This window comes from Scleropages formosus, chromosome 23 (genome assembly GCF_900964775.1).
Source record: "Scleropages formosus chromosome 23, fSclFor1.1, whole genome shotgun sequence".
NCBI classification, from domain to species: Eukaryota; Metazoa; Chordata; class Actinopteri; order Osteoglossiformes; family Osteoglossidae; genus Scleropages; species Scleropages formosus.
Window position 1 is genome coordinate 7,884,105 of NC_041828.1, and position 20,025 is coordinate 7,904,129.

Consider the following 20,025-nt stretch of genomic DNA (forward strand, 5'->3'; position numbering starts at 1 on the left):
TTCGGTGCCGATTCTAATCTCCAAATTTGCTGGTTCTTCGGGACTGCCAATCATTTCACACACACACACAGAGAGAGCCCACGCCTGTCAGTGAATATTCATGAGTAGAGGGATGGATAGCGGTTGGTACAAACAGTGGGTAATACCGCGAAGTGTGGCCGTAGTAGGAAAGACTGGGCAGCGTGGGGTCTTACTGTTCGGGTGTCTTTGTTGGCCCGACCCAGCTCCACCTCATGAATATTCATGTTTTATAGCTAGCAACGGTGACGTGCTCCACCTACTTACGCCGGAACGCCGGGCACTGGCACAGAGAATCGGCTACAACATTTTGCTTACCTGATCCAGGCTGGAACCAGTGACTCGCAACATGTCCAGACTAAAAGTAGAGAGGAGATGGTAGTTTGGCTCATTGCTGTTGTCTTCTGCTCCATTCCCCCTGCTACTCGCTGCTCACCTGCAAGACGAACAGAGTTTTATATAAACCGTCTTACCTCATCATGTTCCATTGGTGGCTCATGGTTGTGGTCAGGCCTTCACCACAACTCTGCACGTGTATGTAAGTCATAGTACAAACAAAGTCACCTTTGTCACAAAGTCGCCGCCAGTATTAATTAATGTTAAACAACTAGAAAAAATATGTAGTCTCGACTTCTTTTGATGGTGACCAATTTATCCAATAACAGGTAATGGTCTGTTGGAAAGTGGATAGTGTGTTGGACTCTTCGTAGTTCATGAAGCTGGTGTATGTAATGATTTTAATGAAAGGGATGTGTTTCACGGTAGAAATGTTCTCGGATTGGGGCTCTTTCTGCTTTGCTCTCTAATGCAACTCTAACGGCTTCACTTGTAGCAAGTGAATCCTCTCTAGTGCATTTTTATTGAGTAATCCACCTCCTGGAGGCGTGAATTATTTGAGGAGGAGAGTCGGTCTTTAGTATGTTTGTGTGTCAACTTGAGCCGTCACTGTCATACTTAGCTTCATACATGTATAATGTGAATGGATTGCGCTGCTGAACTTTAATTACAGCAGAAGGTTTTGAGTCGTGCAGCTATTGCACATCCATATTAACAAGAGCTCATAAAGGATTATGTGCGTCACCTTGCCCTCTGTTCTTTTGTGTGTATTGGGAGGCATATATTAACACTGACAGATCGCGCTCTTAATTGCTAATTGTGTTTCTCATTAAGTGCGGTATGGCAGGTGGCGTCCGTGCTCGGCGACTTCTCCGTGCTCTCGTGCATCTTTGCAGCAGACCCCCCTTCTCACGCATGCGCAGGCAGAAGCTTCTCTTGCTTCTTCGCCGTTGACTTGACTTGTGAAGGTCCCACGAGGCCTGCTGGTTCTCCACAGCGCACATATGTACATGAGGCTGCTGTTGGGGGGGGGGGGGCAGACCGTGCAAAGGCCCCGGGGCCACCCTGCAGCTACACCTCTGCTGTCCCCCGTCCCCTTGTGTTTGGTTCGCCAGCCTCCCCAGGCGCACCCTGGATTCTCTCCCGCTGCCCCATGCCTTCGCCTCTACTTTCGTTTGCAGAATTTTTTTTTCCTCTTCTGCTGCACTGTGGAGTACAAAGCCTACAACCATTCTGGCATTATTACAGTTATCTAATTTTTAGCTGATGCTTTCGTTTTGAGAGACTTGTATTGTTAGAAATGCTATTCTACCTTCTGTCACTCACCTGTTTGTACATCAGGCATGTGACACACATACATACACTTACGGGCGATTCAGTGTCACCTGCTCGTCTGAAACGTATTTTTGGGCTGGGGGGTGCCCAAGAGCACCTCAAGGAAACCCATATGAACATGGAGAGAACATGCAAAATCCACACTGACTGAGCAGCTTTCAGACCTGCAGCCCAGAGCTACCTACTGTGGCACCCTGCCGCCAGTAGAGCGTTTTCTTTAGCTGGCACCTCACTGCGGAAAAGGAGTACCTTCTCCCACCTAAACAATGAATAGCATGTGTCAGAGAATAAAGAATGTGCCTTAAATGGTTCCCACACAGAAACAGCCACAAGATTAATGGATGTCTGCTTCTCTTGGTAAGTGCTGGAACAGAGTTCACGGTGTGGGCGAGCTGTCTGATGGAGAACGCTTACCTCTCTAATCACCTGGAATGAGCACAGTGCGAGACCCCCCCCACCACAACAGTGCCAGGGAGCAGATTGGATATGACAGGCGCTCCCCGAAACAGGCCGAGGTGTCCAGACACATTTGTGTCTGGAGCTCTGAGAGCGAGATGGGCAGGAACAGCAGCGAAAGGGGAGAAAGGAAGACGGAGAGATGGGACCAAGGAAAGGCAGAGAGAGACGGGGAGAGTGAAATGCAGGTTCGTAGTAATTTATAGTTCCTCATCCATCTTTTACATTTAAGCGCTTAGTGGACTCTTTTTTTTTCTCCAAAACAGCTCACAACTCGGGGATTAAAAGAGCATTCATCAACAAAGGGTTTTAGCTATAGACATATGAGTGTTGAAGCACAGCGCTTGCTGGGGTTTTGCGATTGATCGAGTTTTGGGTGCCGAGCATTTGACCATCTTCTAGGGTGTAACCGGAATTTTGAACTGGATGCGGCGAGCTACAGGAAGTTAGAGGATGGAGATGAGGAGGAGAGATACATGGGAACGCCTTGGCAGGTCAAACGCAAATTTGCCCTTCAGCATTCTGGATCAGCCGGAGAGGTGCTGTGATGGTGACGGCCAGAAGACCTGCCGGGCAGGGCAACACCATGGCCTGGACCGGAAACTGTGTAGAGCACGTTGTGAGATCTGGATGAATGTGACAGCAGGCATCTGCAGGATCAGGTTTGTGGCTCGATGAGTTGAAAGAAGCAAATGCCAATCGATTGTTACTCTCAGACAGCAGTAGTCTTCTCTCTGGACAAGCGATGCCATGATGGCGGCTGACCTGGCCCTTGTATCCCGCTGTTGGAGCGGGTAGAGAGCTGCTCTTGTTCTGAAGCTGATCTTATTGCAGGGTACTTCTGGCACTCATAGATCGGTGTGATTTCCCTTTAAGGTTTGTTGTGAAGCCCAGATGGAGTGTGTTTAGCGTTCACCGCAGGCAAGGTAAATCATTTGGAACACTGGCCTGCAAGCTCGCCCGTCCCAATTGCTGCTCCTCACTTGGTGATCAACTCTCTCGAATTAATGAAGCGAGACGGTCTTTCTCTCTTGCAGCATTAGGAATATTAAACGGGCACATCTGTTCTTAATTAGGAGCCGAAGCCACCTCGCCGGCACGGTCCATTTTAATGTGTTTATTCGCAGGTTTTTACGGCGCTCCCCGCAGTCTCGGCACCAGGTGTCCAGAGCGCTTGTCCCAGGGCGCCACCAGCACTGAGCAGAAGCTTAAGCTGCAGTGAGGGGCGCTTTGCTCCGAGATGGAAAGTGTGTGACGCCAAGGCTGCGTCAACAAAGGCGTGCGCACTCTTCACGGTTCTGCACGTGGGCCAGGGTGCGACAAGTGCTGACGTTCAACGGGACAGACTCGAGGCGGAGGGACACTTGCTGTCTCTGCTGCTGTGTTGTCGTCATTGTGGAAGCGTTGGTGTCGAGGACTGTGCCGGCAGTCTGCCAGAATGGCGTTGCCGTGTGAGGAGAGGTTGAGGTGCTTCCTGATTACAGTGCATGCGCTGCCCCCCACCCCCCCCAATTCCTGGTATATTTAAACATTGTGCTCAGCTGAGCTTCAGATATCAATGATTTTCCACAGCACTGAACAAATATGAATAAAATGGACAACAGCAGTGTTGTTGTAAGATGATGGTGTTGACCCTCTACTGTAAGGAGGGAAGAACACAAGAACATACAGGTATTTCTGAAGAAGTGATCATCTCACCCATCTTGTTTTCCTTCCAGAACCACCCCAGACCTGGTAACTACCAGTTTCAGCAGAATCTGGACTACTACAAGACCCGCGGTGCTGATCTCATGAACAAAACCCGGTAGGCCCTGTTCCCATTGGTGGTTTCTGTTCACTTCTCACCTTGGCTGTTGGCTGGTTGGTGGTTTGACGATGCTGACGGCTCGTCCACAGTAATCACGGTAACACCGATATACTGCTTCGGTGCTGTGAAGGAAACTGACATCACGTTAGCTGCATGCAAACAACACACTCATTTGTACCAAAAGCCTGCGTTCTGCAGGGGTGAAATGACAACTTGGGCAAGTCTGAGTCAACATAATCTGCAACCAGTTTGTTTCGCTTATTATATTCAGGGGATGCCAAAAATCCAACTTTTTGCTGGGGTGGAAAAGGACAGAGCCAAGTGCTTGTGTGTCATTCCTATACTCCAGGTAATGACAGCACTGTGGCTTAGTCATATTCTACAGAAACTGTTGTTGGAATGCAGCCAGTTATCAATACCACTGCTTTATTAGGCACCTTTATTCAGCAGCACGCGTGGACAGGCACAGCTGTAAGCAGCCGTTTATCCTGAACGGTATGCAAAGTAAGGAAGAATCGTAGCTGCCGATTTATGGTTGAAGGCGGTGTGTTTTGCAAGTTTGCTCAAGCAGATCATTTATCCAGATCTGAGACGTGATGCCACAGTCGAGAGTGCAGCACTCTACGTTAATCGTTGTATTCAGTATCCCCAACACGGCGTACGCATTTCGTCTCGCCTTTTTAGGGTGCCCAGCGAGCACTCCGGAATAACGCATTGTGATACTTGCCTAAGTTGGTATGTCACAGGGAAGATTTAAAAATGTTCTTTTCCTTTATAGCGGACATCATTTTTTCCACCTTTGTCACTAGTTTTTCCATCTCCTTGCAACACTCAAATTCGACCACACGAGGTCACTAAAGACACTTAATCATTAACCGCTTGCCCTTGTCAGGGTTGATGTGGTCTGGATCGTGTCCCAGACTGCTGGGCGCTTGGCCAGGAGGGCTTCACCTTTGACGGGATACCAGTCCATCGCAGAGTAACCAGACACACACGTTCACTCGCACAGTCACGGGCCACTACAGCCTATTTATAGACGCCAATTAACCTGAAATGTGTGTCTTTGGACTGTGGGAGGAAGCTAGAGCACTCGGAGGGAACCCGAGTCGACAACGTGCAAACTCCACACGCCTCAATACTGATGAGTGGGGTTTCAATACAATGTGTCTCTTCCCCCCCCCCCCCGCCTCTCTCTCACTCTCTAGGGCGAGTGCCAAATCAGCCCCTCTCAACATCAATAAGGTGTCCAACAGTCTGTTGAACTTTGGGAGGAAGCTCATCGCTCCAGCAATGTCGCCCAACTCCAGCAACATCTCTCCCATCAACAGCGATGTGGCTTCAGGCCCTCACGTGGCACCGACGCACTCTGTGGCAGAGCCCCCGGCCAGCAGCACCCAGGCCCACGTGCACATCCCCCCACACTCTCAGGCCCAGGCACAGCACCACCGCCTGCTGAAGTCCGAGAGCATGCCCGTGCACTTGAGCAAAGGTGAGCAGCTGCTGCGGAGCCTCTTTAAAACCCTGAAACTGGTTAGATGAGAGAACCAGAAATGTAAACGACACAATTTGATTTGAGACCATGACACCCAAACACTCGCTCTTTGTACAGTGCCGCGGATTTATACTGTCTTGTGGTATTTCAACTATGTAAATGGCTCGCTGCGGAGTGCCACAGAATGGGCACCTAACGGATTTTCCGCCCTCTGTCTGGTCTCACATCTGCATAGAGCAGGTGTACCTCCGGATGTACTGAGACCCCAAAGTATGAGAAGGGGAAGTTGCTTTTGGGTTACCTCCTGGATTTCATGCATGGTTGATTTGAGGGTGTAAAAAGCATGCCCGTGTGTGTATGCGTGTGCGCGCTTCTCTCTCCTGGTCCCTGGGCTGCCACCTTACTCTTCTATCTGTCAGATGTAGGTTCATGCGGAGGTACCCAGGTCACTGTTCCCGTCCAGGTTCTTGCTGACGTCCAAGGTAACTGCTACCATGGCAACTACATCAGCTTCTTGTTTGTGTGTCACAGATAGTTGGGTTTGTGTGGTGTTTCTAGTCCATCGCTAGGGGGCAGCATTACTTCGTAATTTGGCATCAAACCTCGGCAAGGAATCAGAGGGGAACGGAACAGATGTGCACGTTTGCCACACGTACAGACAGCGAGACAGCAGCACACACTAGTGGACAGACAGCTGGGCGGACCGCAGCACGGCCAGCGGCACCAGCAGCTGTGTCAGGACTCTGCTGAAGAGAAGTGTGTATTGATGGAAAGGCTGTAAGCCATCTGCTTATCGCCCTGCGCTGATTCTTCAACATGTCGTTCAGCAGCGACGCTGCACTCAACACGCGCGTAGTCCTTGGTTTGTCTCTTATGCTCGGCTACGCAGCGTCTTCTGCTCAGTGCAGGAGTGAAGCCCTTGTGTTGCGAGTCACACAATTCCTACCCCCGGCGCTTTCAACGAAAGGGCCGTTGCCGTGCGTTTACTGCTTTATTGTAGCAAAACTGTCGTGACTTTCTTGCTGTCTCTAATGTGCGTTTATAAACAATGGATTGTTGCCCAGATGGCGCGGTCTGGGTGCGGCTGCCCGCGTCACCGGTCGTCACATGTCCGAATGCTCTTCGTTGGCTCTCTGTTGTTGCAGCTTCTCATTTGTTGCTTTGTTTGTCCATCCGCTGTAAACTGTTATTTCTGCTGACTGTGCTAAAGTGATGATAAAAAGGAAGGATTGCATTCTTAAACCCTTTAGTAAAACTTCAAACAGTTTAGTCTCTTTCGCTGTTAGATGTGACAAGCTGCCAACACTTTGTAATCTAAGTTTGTTGGGGGAGGGGGGGATGAACCACATCCATTCTGGGTTGGCCCTCGTCTCGTCCCGACCGCACTGGTGTGCATGAAGGGCTGCAGCTCACCTGTACACAAGTAGATGTGCCTCTCTTTCCTCTCCAGGCCAAACTTCCAGGACTGTGAGCTCCTCCCCCAGCATCGAGAGCCTGCCAGGGGGTCGTGACCACTCCACCTCCTCTCCTCCGCTGTCTGCCACCAAGAAGGACTCCTTCTTCACCATCTCTCGCTCGCGTTCACATAGCAAAACCATGGGCAAAAAGGAGGCGGTGAGGCTCCCTGCTTATCTTTCTCTCCATATTTCTGTTTCTTCCTGTTTTACTTCCATGTCTGTCAAACTTCCTCCTGGGTCCCTCTCCTTCTTGCTCCTTATGTTTCCCGTCCTCAGTCGTTTTCTGCTGTAACTCTTTTCGCTTTCTGAGAGCCTGTCGAGGAAGAAAGTGCACAATCTCCTTGTCCTTGGGACATGACGTGACTTTGCCTTTTCCTCCTTTTCTTTGCAGGAGGAGGATTTTGAGGCCCAGGTGTCCTTCCTGCAGGGCCAGATCAACGACCTGGAGGCCATGTGCAAGTACTGTGCCAAGATGATGAACATGCACATCGGTAAGTTCTGCAGCATCCTGCTTCACGGTCCAAGTGCACTCCTAAGAGAGCGTGTCCTAGCGGTCCTGTGAGTGAGTGAATGAGTGAATGAATGAATGAATGAGCTTAATTGCCAAGTATGTTCACACATACAAGGAATTCGTCTTGGTGACAAACTTCCACAGCACAGACGGAATGACAGTGACAAGACACAGATAATAAAAGCGGAGTGGGCTAATGAAAGATTAAAAAAAAAGAATATAAAGTACACAATATACAAAATAGACACTAGACATTATATATTTGTACAGAAATGTTATATGCAATGCAAGGGAAAGTAGGTAAGAGAGATGATGTGAAAAACAAATATAAGTATAAATAGCCTTGTTTATTGCACCAGTTTACTCTCTAGGGGGGATTTAGCTGTTCATGAGGTAGATGGCCTGAGGAAAGAAACTTTTCTTGTGCCTGGCTTTCCTGGTGCTCAGTGCTCTGTAGCTCCGGCCAGATGGCAAAAGTTCAAAGAGGAAGTGGCCTGGGTGCGAAGGGTCTAGAATGATTTTGCTAGCCCTTTTTCTCACTCTGGATGAGTACAATTCTTGGAGAGTCGGGGGGGGGCGATGGGAGTGCTGATGATTCCTCCAGCCATCCGGACTGTCCGCTGTAATCTTCTGAGGAGGTTTTGTAGCTGAGCAGAACCAGACAGTTATAGAAGTGCAGAGGACAGACTCAATGACTGCGGAGTAGAATTGCATCAGTAGCTCCTGTGGCAGGTTGAACTTCCTCAGCTGGCGAAGGAAGTACAACCTCTGCTGGGCCTTCTTCACAATGGAGTCTATGTGGGGCTCCCACTTCAGGTCCTGTGAGATGGTGGTGCCCAGGAACCTGAACGACTCCACTGTTGCCACAGTGTTGTTCATGATGGTGAGTGGGGATAATGCTGAGGTGTTTCTCCTGAAGTCTACGATCATCTCCACTGTTTCGAGCGTGTTCAGCTCCAGGTTGTTATGACTGCACCAGACAGCCAGCTCTTGGACCTCCTGTCTGTAAGCAGACTCGGCGCCATCCCGGATGAGGCCGGTGAGCGTGGTGTCATCTGCAAACTTCAGGAGTTTGACAGAGGGGTCTTTAGCGGTGCAGTTGTTGGTGTACAGGGAGAAGAGCAGTGGGGAGAGCACACATCCCTGGGGGGGGTGCCAGTATTGATTGTGCAAGTCTTAGATGAGAATTTTCCCAGCCTCACTAGCTGCTGCCTGTCCGTCAGGAAGTTGGTGATCGGCGGGCACAGAGAGTTGGGTTAATTTGGGCAGGAGGAGGTGCGGGATGATGGTGTTGAAGGCCGAGCCGAAGTCCACAAACAGGATCCTCACGTAAGTCCTTGCAGGGTGCAGTAGAGACAGTGTACCATGCTTGTCCTGTCTCTGAATGAGCTCTCAGAGGGATTATAGGGACAAGTGTGCTACACCAGTCCTAGTTGAATGTAGGAATAAACTTTGTCTCTTCTCTAAGGAGGCAGCAATGTGAGTGAGGATGTTGTTCTCTTAAAGGGCACCCCTGGTCAGCAGCTCACATGTTAGCCATGATTGAAAATCTCCAATTTGACAAGTGTGGTTGAGCCATGGCATCCCACAGCAGAGAATGTGTTTAGGATCGCCTACACCGTATCCCTGTGTTCAGGTGCTCGTCTCCACTTTCTCCTTCTCCACACGGCGGGAACCGTGGGTTAATGAACGTTAATGAGTACTTTGCGTGGAAGGGGTTCATGGGGACAGCAAGAGTGGGTCTAAATTTTTTTTCCCCATCAGCCAGCGGTTCGGTCATGAGATCGCCCACCTGCCTCTCTGCTGGCCCCGGCTGGGCGCTTCGAGGTGGAACATGTGATTTCATTCGCTCACAATCTGTGTTTCTTCATGACCTCCTAGTTAATGCTTTCCCTTCCTTTACTGCTCACCGCCCACCTTTTTTTTTTTTTTTTTTTTTGCCCTCCGAGCAGCAGAGCACGCGACGCCCGCCTCCTCACGTTGCCATGCCAATGCGGCGACGGACAGGCGGGTGCGTTGGAATTGTACTCGTTAACACTTTCGCTGCCTTTTGACCCCGACGAAGCCAACCCATTAGCAGCTCCTCCGAAACGGACTCTCTAACCTCATGAAACGCAATTCGGCACCTGTCCTTCATTGAGTATTTCCTCATCCGTTCTGCTTTGCGAATGACGGGCATCGTCGCTTACTTCTCAAGAGTACCAAGCTGTTTATTTCTAGAAATAAATGTTAATTAAAAAGAAACGGAACAAGGTTACAGGTGCAAATGTTTTATGATACATTGGAGTCTTTCTCTTATGACCTTTTATGTCTTTCTTTTTGTTGTATTTTTCACACTAATAACTTTGTGAATTAGTCTGAAAGCTTTTTCATGAATAGTAATGCTCATTAATGTGAAATCCTAAGTGATTTCTCCTTGTATTAGTGCTGACCTTGCGGTTCAGTTTGAATCTGGAACGTGTTTCTGGCTTCACGCATTGCTAAATGGCTCTGAGCGCTGCAGCTGCTCAACAACCACTAGCTGTGTTTGCAAAGGACCCTCTGGCTCCATCGACAGGGGTCGGCAGTAGTGGAGGACGGCTCGGACTTAGGTGCCATTTCGGGTGGGATCGTACCCGATGTGTGGGTGCAGGCACACATCAGCCGACAGCTGTATTATAGCAACCACAGGAAACATCAGCTGAACCCCAGCAAATCTACCCCATAACCCCCTCAACCTCCGATGCGAACCATGACTCACCTAGTCTCTGCCCACGGGGGACTTCCTAATCTGCTTACTCCTTAGGACTACATTTAGAAGTTCAGTTTTTCCTTTGAGAAGGAGCTAAAAAGATTTTTGAGAGTTTAACCAGATGCAGTTCCTTTGAAAGCAGAGCCTGGAACATGAGATACGATGTACCTGATTCAACCTTGGAAAAAACATGGTATTGTTGTTCAAGGCGCTGCATTATTCTCCTCTTCCTCTTTTTCCTCTTTTTTTTTTTTTTTTTTTCCCTCTCCCTTCTTTAAAACCACCCCTGGTGGCTGAGAGTTTGATCCCTGTGCTGGGCGTACCCCTCAGCGCCAGTGTCGCACCGTCTGCCATGTCACGGGAGTGTGTAATTAGCACTAATCACCACGCGCGCTGCAATCTGTGTCGCATCTGTCACCGAGGCTACCGAGGATCTCTGTCCCCTGTGATCCCCATGGCATGCTGGGTAGTGCTGCTGGTGCGAGCAGCATGCAAAAGCGTTCAGGGTGCCGATGGAGAGGTCCACTATGAGGGATGCGATCTTGCCACCAATTGGACTTTTGTTGCATTGCGTGACTCCTTGTGCCGTCGCACACTCTTCACAGAGTTTATTGCTCAGCGGTATAAGTGGTGCTTCAAGTGTGTATGAAACGGTGCACTTCAGGAACACCTCACTGGAGGACAGGTGGACTTGAGAAGAAGCATCTGCCTCTCCCGTTATCTCCAAAGAGATTCTAAGCCCAGTTTGGCCCCGCTAATAAATACGTCAAGAGGTTTGACTTTCATCGAAAAGTTCTCAAGTCCCAACATTTTCCCATCCAGGAAAAGGTTGTTTTTCGCTGTTAATAGAGTAATAAAGCGTGGTCGTGTTAACCGACTTCTCTCGTGTGCACAGGGAAGATCCAAGACGTAATTCTGCAGGAGAATCTGGACAAGGAAGACGAGGTCCTGGTGTCTCTGGCTGGACTTAAACAGGTAAACCTGAGCCGCGCTCATGACTCTGTATATAGGACCGCACACGTGGGTCGTCATGGTGACGAACAGCTTCGCTGAGCTCCGGCGTACGTCGTTCCGCTGAGATGGAGAACGTTGTGCGAAACTCTTGGCGCTGTAAAGTGGGATGTGCAGCAGCGTCCTCGCCACCCTGCGTCGTCCAGTGGTTTTTAGGTCAGAGCTCACCTCGCACGTGCAGCACGCTCCTCCCGCGCAAGTATTGCGAGCCGCTTCCGGCGAACCCTTCTCGGCGCCGAGCTGCTGCATTTCAGCTCCTTAAAATTCGGCACGTATCTCGGGTTCTGTTACTTTGTGGGCTGGAAGGCTTTTCCCGAAATAGACGTTTGATTGCGATCAAAGGGACGGGGGCGGGTGCCTTCGAGGAGGAGGGATGGCTTTCTCCTGCCTTGACTGGAGACGGTGACACGCGCGGGAGGAGCCGCGTTCGTGTTCGGGGTCTGTAATGAAGCGTTAGCACGTTCGGAACGCTAATTAACACCCCTCATTCTTATAGCTCTTGCTGTGGGTCCAGCGCTTTGTTTCCAGTTCACCGAGTCCCTTCCTCCGTGGGGCCTTTCCCAGCCAGTTGTCTCTGAGCACTTGACACGACGAAGATGTTTCGCCTTTGGTTGAGAAGCAACATTTTGTACATTATTGTGACGTTCTTTTCATAACCAGAACTAAAGGTTATATGGCTTCAGTGCCCTGGGTTAAATCCCTTATTATGCTTTTTGTAAGTATACATTGAAAAGCAGCGGATATGCTAAGTAGAAGTGTAATAACAGCAGGTGATCAACCGTTCTAGACTCAGCTCAAATCCAGCTCCTTTTCCCAGGGATCAGCTCTCACAATAGCGCTGTCATCTTTTTCGAAAGCCATTTACTAGAAAGAAGAGATGTGGGATTCACACACTCGGGGTTGTTTTATCAGTCTCCAGGTAAGTCCACATGGTTGCGATTCCAGTGCCGGGGTGGTGAGGAGGAAGGGCCACCGGAGCACCCGTCACAGCATTAGTGTGTATTTGGGGGGGGGGGGACCGAGCACGAGATGCTCCCTGCAAGAGGAGCTGAAAGCTGAGGACACGCTGAGGGTGCCGCCACGCACCCTAACATTTACGCTGTGGTCCCTTGCATTCTTTGTTTTTCTGTTCGATGGACCAGTTGTTGTTTGTTCTAGAAACTGAGACTAACTGGTCTGTTCTAGAGTGGCACAGCGGGTAGTGCTGGTGCCTCACAGCTCTTGGACTCCGGGTTTTGATGTTGCTTTGAATCCAGCTCTCTCTGCGTGCGGTGTGTACGTGCTCCCATGGGTTCCCTCCCGCAGTCAAGAGATGTCTCAGCTGAATTGAAGACTAAACTGTTCTTGCTGCGTGAATAAGTGCGTGCGACTGTTCTGCAGTGGACTGGAATCTCGTCCAGCATTTACCCTGCTTCACACTGTTTTTCAGGAAAGGCTCTGGACCATCATCATCCTGTTTTGGACAAGTGGTTATTGATGATGGATGGATGTTTGGGTTTCACCAGTGGGTTTCGGTCTCGAGTCCGCTGCTCTGTCCTTCCTGCGAGGTGCAGTTCGCCCGCACTTTTGTTCCAGCCCCCATTATGAACTCTTACACTTAGTAAGACGGATAATTGTTTCATTGTAGATCTCAAAAGCAAAAAGGACCCGCTTCAGTTAAAAAAGACATTATTATACTCGTAGCTAGCAGAAGCGAGTGTTTAGTGGAGACTAAAATAACAGCAGCGGGTGCTGGCTGCACGCGGCAGGAAGGAGAGTCGTGTCCCCTCCGGTCTTGCTGGTGCGCCGCAGGCCAGCCGTGTGAGAATGAAGGGTTCCCGCTGTGCAGAAGCCAGGAGCCCGTCGAGAATCTCCTAGCGGCAGTTCAGCCTCCGTCTCCTCTCCCGCAGATCAAGGACATTCTGAAGGGCTCCCTGCGCTTCAACCAGAGCCAGCTAGAAGCCGAGGAGAACGAGGAAATCACCATTGCCGACGATCACTACTGCTCCACGGCCCAGAAAGGGGGGGCCCGCGTCGCTCGTAGGGACGCCGAGACGGACCGACCGGAGCCGCCACCTGCCCCCCAGGTAGGCCTGCCCACCTCCTGCCAATGTCTCAGCTACGCCTGTCGAGCTGAGCAAGCCTCACGTCTGCTCTTGGATCTGCCCTCGTAATAAACAGATCTCTCTCTCTCACACACACACACACACACACACACACACACACACACACAAAAACAGGTGTGGCACACACCAACTGTCTCACTGCAGGCAGTAACTGTCGCGCGGTGAGGCCGGACATGACAACTTAACAGCAGTCGCTCGTCACACATCCACACTCTACCATCTCGGTGTTGAGCTGACAGACAGATGCTCGAGGTGAACCGTGCCGCCCTTTACCCCCGCGCAGGGTTCTTCGGCTTCCTCCCTCCTCTCCGAGGGGAGGAACTGGGATGACTACATCCTGATCTCGCAGGATGAAGACATGCAGCAGACTGAGGCAGAAACCAAGAAGGGTGCAGCCCAAGCTCCTTCCCATCCCCCCAAGTCCAGACGGGGGACCTCTAAGCAGGAGCAGGAAGTGGGCTGTCCGTTCCATGACCCGCTCATGAGCACAGCATCTGGATCCTCGAGCCCTGATGAGGGCAGCACCCACAGCAAGGACTCCGATTTTACCATCGTCAATCCCATGGACCTGTGACGAGCGATGCCGCTGTCTTATCAGTGGAGATGAGGTGCTCCCGCTGCGTCTTTGCACACCCGTAGCGAGTTCGAACTGGCTCCCAGCAGTCCTCTGTCCCTGTGGCCGATGACCTCTGACTCCTGTCACACAAAGTTGTGCTTCTGCCCCGTTGCTTGAATGGAGCTAATTTCTGGTTCGTCTCCATTCCGTTTCCGTGGCGGTTTTCCCCCTTGGGTCCCTGGAGAATATATTCACATTCATTGGGGTTTCCTCTATTTTTATACATTTTAAATGGTTTGGATTTAAATGCAACGTCAGTGAAGAATGGTTTTTTAAACTATTTTCTTTAATCTAGCACTTGTTTTCTTCCCCGGTTGCTGCTATAAACATTGTAGAAGTGCACAAAAAACAGTTGTGACAAATGAAAAACTGTATACATGTTCATCCTGATAGTTACGTCTTTCAGGTATACGTTACATTACAAGAGAACTCGGCGGGTGTAATTCACTCTTTACCGGTGTAACGATTGTGTGAATGGACAGGCGGACACAGCGGGAGTCATCCTGGTCACTAGAGGGAGCAGATCATCTTTGTCATTGATCCTCACTCAGTCAAAGATTTCAAGGCTGTTTGAAGCACTATCTCTGTTATCTGGTCGGTTTGGGAGCGCGGTGTTGTGGCGAGCGCCGTGCCAACATGCAGCGTGTGTTGAGCGAGTGTTTCCATCTGCCGCATCCCGTTAAATCCATCTCGGTCCTTACCTTGTTCCCAAACGGCTTCCCGTCCGCATGGTAAATGCTGGTAGGAGGTTGGTGGTACCCGTGGACGAATGCTTTGCGGAAGGCACGTCCATCTCCGTGAAAATGATGAGTTCAAGAGACGCGGAAGTGAGAAGCTTCCTAGACGTCTCTGTCCAGAAGGAACAAGGTTCCGACTTTTTAAAGGACGCACGCGACTGAGAGCGCCACTGAGCCGTCTGTCGTTTTTGTTTATTTGCGCGCCCTGTCGATGTGTGGCCGGTCTGTAGCCTAGGACTCTACGTAAGAATGTTAGACTAATGATGCGACGATGTACGGCTGCTGCCCTGTACAGCCACAACCCCCCGGGGAGCAACGAGAGTTAAAACAGATTACTACGGTTGTGGTCATGAATCGTTTTGACAGGATTTTAAGGGCGGACAGGAGGAGATCCTGCTGGTGGAGTCGCCAGTGTCACAAAAAAAGGACCCGCTCTTTCATTCACGAGTCCGGTCACAGTGGCGCTGCCTGACCTGGGGCTTCTGGCCTGTACCTCACGGTTGGCTTTTTCAAACTAAAATAGAGGGGGGGGACAGCATTTAAATACTCGTGGGGGAGCAGGCGGAGGCTTCCAGTGACTTTCAGGCTTTTCCATTGTTCTGTGGGTTGTGCCTTAACACAGACTTCACGATCGCTGCTTGTGAACTGACCGCAGGATGTTTTTTCGAGTTACTCGTTGCCAAAATGTTACCTCATTTGCCTTGACCACACCCACTTCTCTGGTCCCGCCCATCTGCTGCGACACTAACGGTCTCCTTGATGGATCTCCACATGTGAACCCGCAGCATGTCGCACCCGTAGCCCCTTAGCTTCCCGTGGAGAAACGTTCCACCGTGACGTCACTATGTGATGTTCATCGCTTAATTATTTTTCTTGTTTGTCATCTGTGAAATGAATGCAATTCAACGTTCAAAACTTCTAAACATTTTTGCAGATGAATGAAATGTATCGGTGCGTGTCTATTGCTGTTGTAAAGTTATCTAGCAGACACCTCCTCCCAGGGTAAATTATGCTTCATGTTAAGTTTGCACATTGATGCAGATTTTTAGAGAAATACGAATGAAAGCTGTTGTACAAAACTACGCTGTACGCACACACAGACATGTAAACAAGCATGTGTATGTATATATGTATGTATGTCACTTTTGCTTGTGATGGAGAACAGAAGGCGGAACGACAGTCCCTCTTGCGGTAAATGTTTCTGTGCAGAATCCCCCTGCTCCAGCCCACCCCACCCCACCCCACCCCACCCCACGCGAGAGTGCCCCTCACGGTCTTCAGTTTTCGTTATGAATGTAGCTCTTTTCTTAAATTTGCCTAATAAAGAGTAGTGGCTAACTGACCCTGACTCTGTAGCACAATTTAACTCCTTATCAAAGGGTAAACATTTTCTTTAACCATGATCAGAAATTGTCCTGCTTTAGGGCGACGCAGCACTGCAGCGGCTTGTCCTGCTACCTCACGGCTCCTGGTTCAAACTCAGCTCCGTCTGTATGTTCCTGCCGTGTTCGTGTTGGCTCCGCTTTCCTCCCATAGTCCGAAGACGTGCTTCAGGTGGACAGGTGACCCCAAACTGTTCCTTGTGTGTGGTTTCCCATCCAGCTTGTACCCTGCCTCATCCTCTATGCTTAAGGGATAGACACCTGACCACTGTGACCCTGCATTCTATATTAACATTTATTCATTTAGCTGACACTTTTCTCCAAAGCAACTTACAATGTTAAGCTGCTTACCACTGTTCACCTATTTATACAGCTGGATAACTTTACTTGAGTAGTTTAGGGTGAGTCATTGACACTACAGCTAGAGATGAGATTTGAACCAGCAGCGCTAACCACTAGACGCCCTACAGAAGTAGAGAAAGTTGTTACTGATGAGGGATGAATCTTACTGTTAAAATCAGTGTTAAGTAGGTTCCTTTTTTTTTTTTGTGTGAATTGGTCCCAGGGGAGTGAATGACCTCCAAGGGTTTTTTTTTTTTTTTTTTTTTCTTTCTCCTCTTTTGCAGCTGATAGGTAGGTGGACTTGCACACAGGTCTGTGTTTTAACTCAGACTGCCTGACTGCAGGAACCTTCACTCCTTGCCAGATCCCATGACCCCCTGCATGTGGAGGACTGTAAGCTGCCACAGGGTCCTGTTGGAACAATCAGGTGGAAGCAAGTTGAAGGAAAACATATAGAGAAGAACAGGTGTTTGACCCAACCAGTGCCTTTTGACACTCTCTGCCCGCCCCCTCCCGGGTGCTCTACTGCAGGAGCTGCTGTTCCCTGAACATTTGCACTCTTAGCCTGCAGACCACTTCTAGGATTCATCTCTGCAGATGAAACGCCTTCAATCACTGCACTCTAACAGGCCATTTCCTGAGAGGAGTGGCGTGATTTAAGAGGGACAGTGGTAAGATTCTCAGCGAGCTGTGTGTGTGTGTGTGTTGGATCTCATCTGTGGCAGTAACAGAAGCGGTGTAGCTGAACCCAGAATGACCCATGAGGGGCAGCCACCGAGCATTTCCAGAGTCTTCTGCTGATGATCTGAGTTGTCAGCAGCTACCCACAGTATAATGCTCTGTGTGTTAGTCACAGTGCAACAAATACAAGTTTCCTATGACCAACCATTGATTACAGGATGAGGTTTCTTCCACAGGTCTCCAGTTTTACCAGTAACGTGGTTCACTATCCCCAGGTGCCGGTACATCTCACAGTGACGCATGTCGGAGTCCTCTTTGAGCCACTGAGTTACAGGTAGTGTAGTAGTTAGAGATGTGGCCTTATATTAAAGGATGTTTGTTCAATCCCTATTCACTGTAGACACCATGTTCAGGGTACTTATATGCAATTGGTACATTAAAAATCACCCAGCTCCATAAATGGGTCAGCCATTCTAAGGTTCCCCCCCCCTGTGCTGAGTCTTGATTTGGTGTAGGAGTGTAAAAATGCACTAGAAAATCCTTGTTCCACTTGCTGACAGTGTAAGAGGCACTTGGCGTTTTTCTGTCACGTTATACTTTTTACAAATACTAATGATTCTTTGAACAGATTCACAGAAACATCTGTCACTGAAAGAGCAAACCGGTGCTACGTGAAAGAACTGATTTATTTGCCCGTTGGTTCATAGGAGACAGTGTATAGATCAGCATGAAAGCTGGCCTGAAAAAAGGGGTGTAAAGGGTTCACGGGAGTTACAGGTACACCCACGTCCACAAAACTGCTCCGATAGAAAATCACTGCATTATAACCTGGATCAACTTTAAAACACTGGTTAATCATGGATCCCAGTGTGGATGGAATTTCAACAGGACTTCTACAAAACATTAAATAAAAATATAAAATAGAACTGTCAAAATGCAGTGTATTGTAAAATCACACATTCTACAATATGCATAAAAGTACATTTGAAAGTGGCAGTAACCGGCCTAGCGGAGGTGGGGACAATTTAACATTTAATAAAAAAAAAAAAAAATTCAACAGCAGAGAAAAGTTTTGAGAGACTCGGCTGATACTGGGATTAAACCGTGTGTCCTAAAAACATCCCAAGTTGTGGAACACAGTACACTGGAGGTGTAAAACCCAGTGTAAGACTTGTGAGGACACAACACACACAAGTCCTGTCTACTCTGGGTTGCAGAACATTAATGGCAGTGATGAGGCACTATTATTATTAACTGTATCCATCAGTGGACCCAGTGGTGGTTTCTTTTTTGCCCCGGAATGGTTCTGAAACAAGAATTCAGTAAGTTGGAATCATCACATGAAACCACAGTTCACAAAGATACAGCAACCACTTCATTCTTTCACCGCTTTTTTTTTTTTTTTTCCTTTTTTTTTTCTTTTCTTTTTGCTTGTTTTGGTTTCGGAAGCAGCTGCTGCTGTGGCTCAAATGCTGAGGCCCCTGGACGCCGGGGACTGCAGCCCCATCAGGCAAGGCATCTCTGTAGCAGTCTGGGAAAGCTTCCATAAATAATATCGAGAACAAGGGCCTTGGCCCCCCTCCCCTTCCAAAAAAAAAGAAAGACATTGCACATAGAGATACTCCAGCGCTCAAATGCTGCCAGGTGTTTGGACACCACTCCGATGCGCGTGTGTTGTGGGAGCAGCCTGCTCCTGGTACCTCCGCCACTCTTTTCCTCACAGCTTCTGTACTTCCCGCTACATTCAGTTTCTGCTACCTGACCTACACTTGTGCTTTGAAAGTCCTCCTGAGCAGATCGAAGGCAGCCTTGCTGGGTTCACGCGGGGCTCCGTTCCTAAGTGCGCCACCGCCTGGGTCCGGTCGGACCCGAGGGATCCCGGAAAAGCCCTACAGCGCGGCGGGAACTTTGCGGGAGTAGGGATGGGATGGGTGGGGTAGGTTAGCGGGAGAGCCGAGCCCTCAGTTCTCCTCAGACAGGTCGTCATCGTCCATGGTTGCTTTCTCGGGGATGGCCTCCAGACTGCGCCGGGGCTTGCTCCTCTCCCCGCTCGCACCTGGCACCCTGCCCTTGTACAGGTTACTGGTGATGGCCGCGATCTGGATCTGCTTCAGGTTCTCCATGGCCTCGTTCTTGGCGTGTTTCAGCAGGTCTGCTTGGCCCTGTGGGGGGGAGAAGACAAGAGAGAAGGGTCAGTACGGCATGGGGGTCTTAGACTCCTGGGAAGAGGAAAGAGGAACTGCCATGCACCAAAAGGGAGGAGGGCCAGCATCGGGGCTCAGTCTGAGCTCCTTCTCAGGAGCAAATGACGCTAAATTGATGGCAGACCAGAAGTACCATTTTTAAAACCTTTCAAAGGTATAATGTACCTTTTAGATGCAAATTACACTTTCAGGCAGGTCTATTTTATGCATAAGACTACACAACGTAATAGTTAAAGGACTAAAAGGGTGACCAGTCATCAAGAATCTCGAAGGCTATCTTAAGTGTCAGAATAACTGCCATATTCATGAATACAGTGGTACAGATGTCATTTTATTACAAACAACACAATCTATTTGCTCACACCCCATCTAAGATGAAGTGAGTAGCTCAGAGACAAGCCCAGCATTTGGTCACAGTTGGATCAACACTTGTTGCTGGTCCCCATGTAAGTGATGTTCGCCGAGTGCTGCGGGCCCAACAGGCTGCCCAAGGAGACGCCCACGTCCAAATCGCAAGCCGAGTTCCTCGGCCACGAGTTACGCTCATGCCTTTGCTTCACGCAGGAGCGCAGCACACACCTTTTCCCTGGATCTCCTCTTTTCACTAGATGGACACGCATCGCAAACATCCGAACGTTCAAAGGATTCGTGTGACGTGACGACCGCGTGCTGGAGCTCCCCATCTTGTTTGGAAGAAGAGCTCAGCAACCTCAAGACCTTCATTTGTGAATTTCCCTTTATAGGAGAAGTTCACCTTTCACACCTCACTTTCTGAGACACCTGTCCACATTAACTTAAAACATG

At 49.5% G+C, this 20,025-nt stretch overlaps 2 protein-coding genes across 10 annotated transcripts in view; one reads left to right on the plus strand and one right to left on the minus strand.

Annotated features, from left to right (window-relative positions):
• tbc1d5 (TBC1 domain family, member 5) overlaps positions 1-15,861 on the plus strand; it is a 62,313-nt gene extending 46,452 nt beyond the window's left edge. For 5 of the 7 annotated variants that reach the window (XM_018750436.2, XM_018750433.2, XM_018750437.2 and 2 more), the window contains 8 exons: positions 3,864-3,949; positions 5,158-5,441; positions 5,864-5,926; positions 6,895-7,058; positions 7,293-7,392; positions 11,039-11,118; positions 13,044-13,220; positions 13,543-15,861. In XM_018750436.2, the coding sequence (XP_018605952.1) occupies positions 3,864-3,949; positions 5,158-5,441; positions 5,864-5,926; positions 6,895-7,058; positions 7,293-7,392; positions 11,039-11,118; positions 13,044-13,220; positions 13,543-13,833 (1,245 nt within the window). In that variant the 3' untranslated portion in view covers positions 13,834-15,861. The remainder of the gene's footprint in view (positions 1-3,863; positions 3,950-5,157; positions 5,442-5,863; positions 5,927-6,894; positions 7,059-7,292; positions 7,393-11,038; positions 11,119-13,043; positions 13,221-13,542) is intronic. The other 2 variants (XM_018750438.2, XM_018750439.2) reach the window with 2 other exon arrangements.
• A 1,824-nt stretch (positions 15,862-17,685) lies between these two features.
• The window catches only part of LOC108933431 (inactive phospholipase C-like protein 2), a 53,733-nt gene continuing 51,393 nt past the window's right edge, over positions 17,686-20,025 (minus strand). For all 3 annotated transcript variants that reach the window (XM_018750492.2, XM_018750494.2, XM_018750495.2), the window contains one exon: positions 17,686-19,179. In XM_018750492.2, coding sequence (XP_018606008.2) covers positions 18,979-19,179 — 201 coding nt within the window. In that variant the 3' untranslated portion in view covers positions 17,686-18,978. The remainder of the gene's footprint in view (positions 19,180-20,025) is intronic.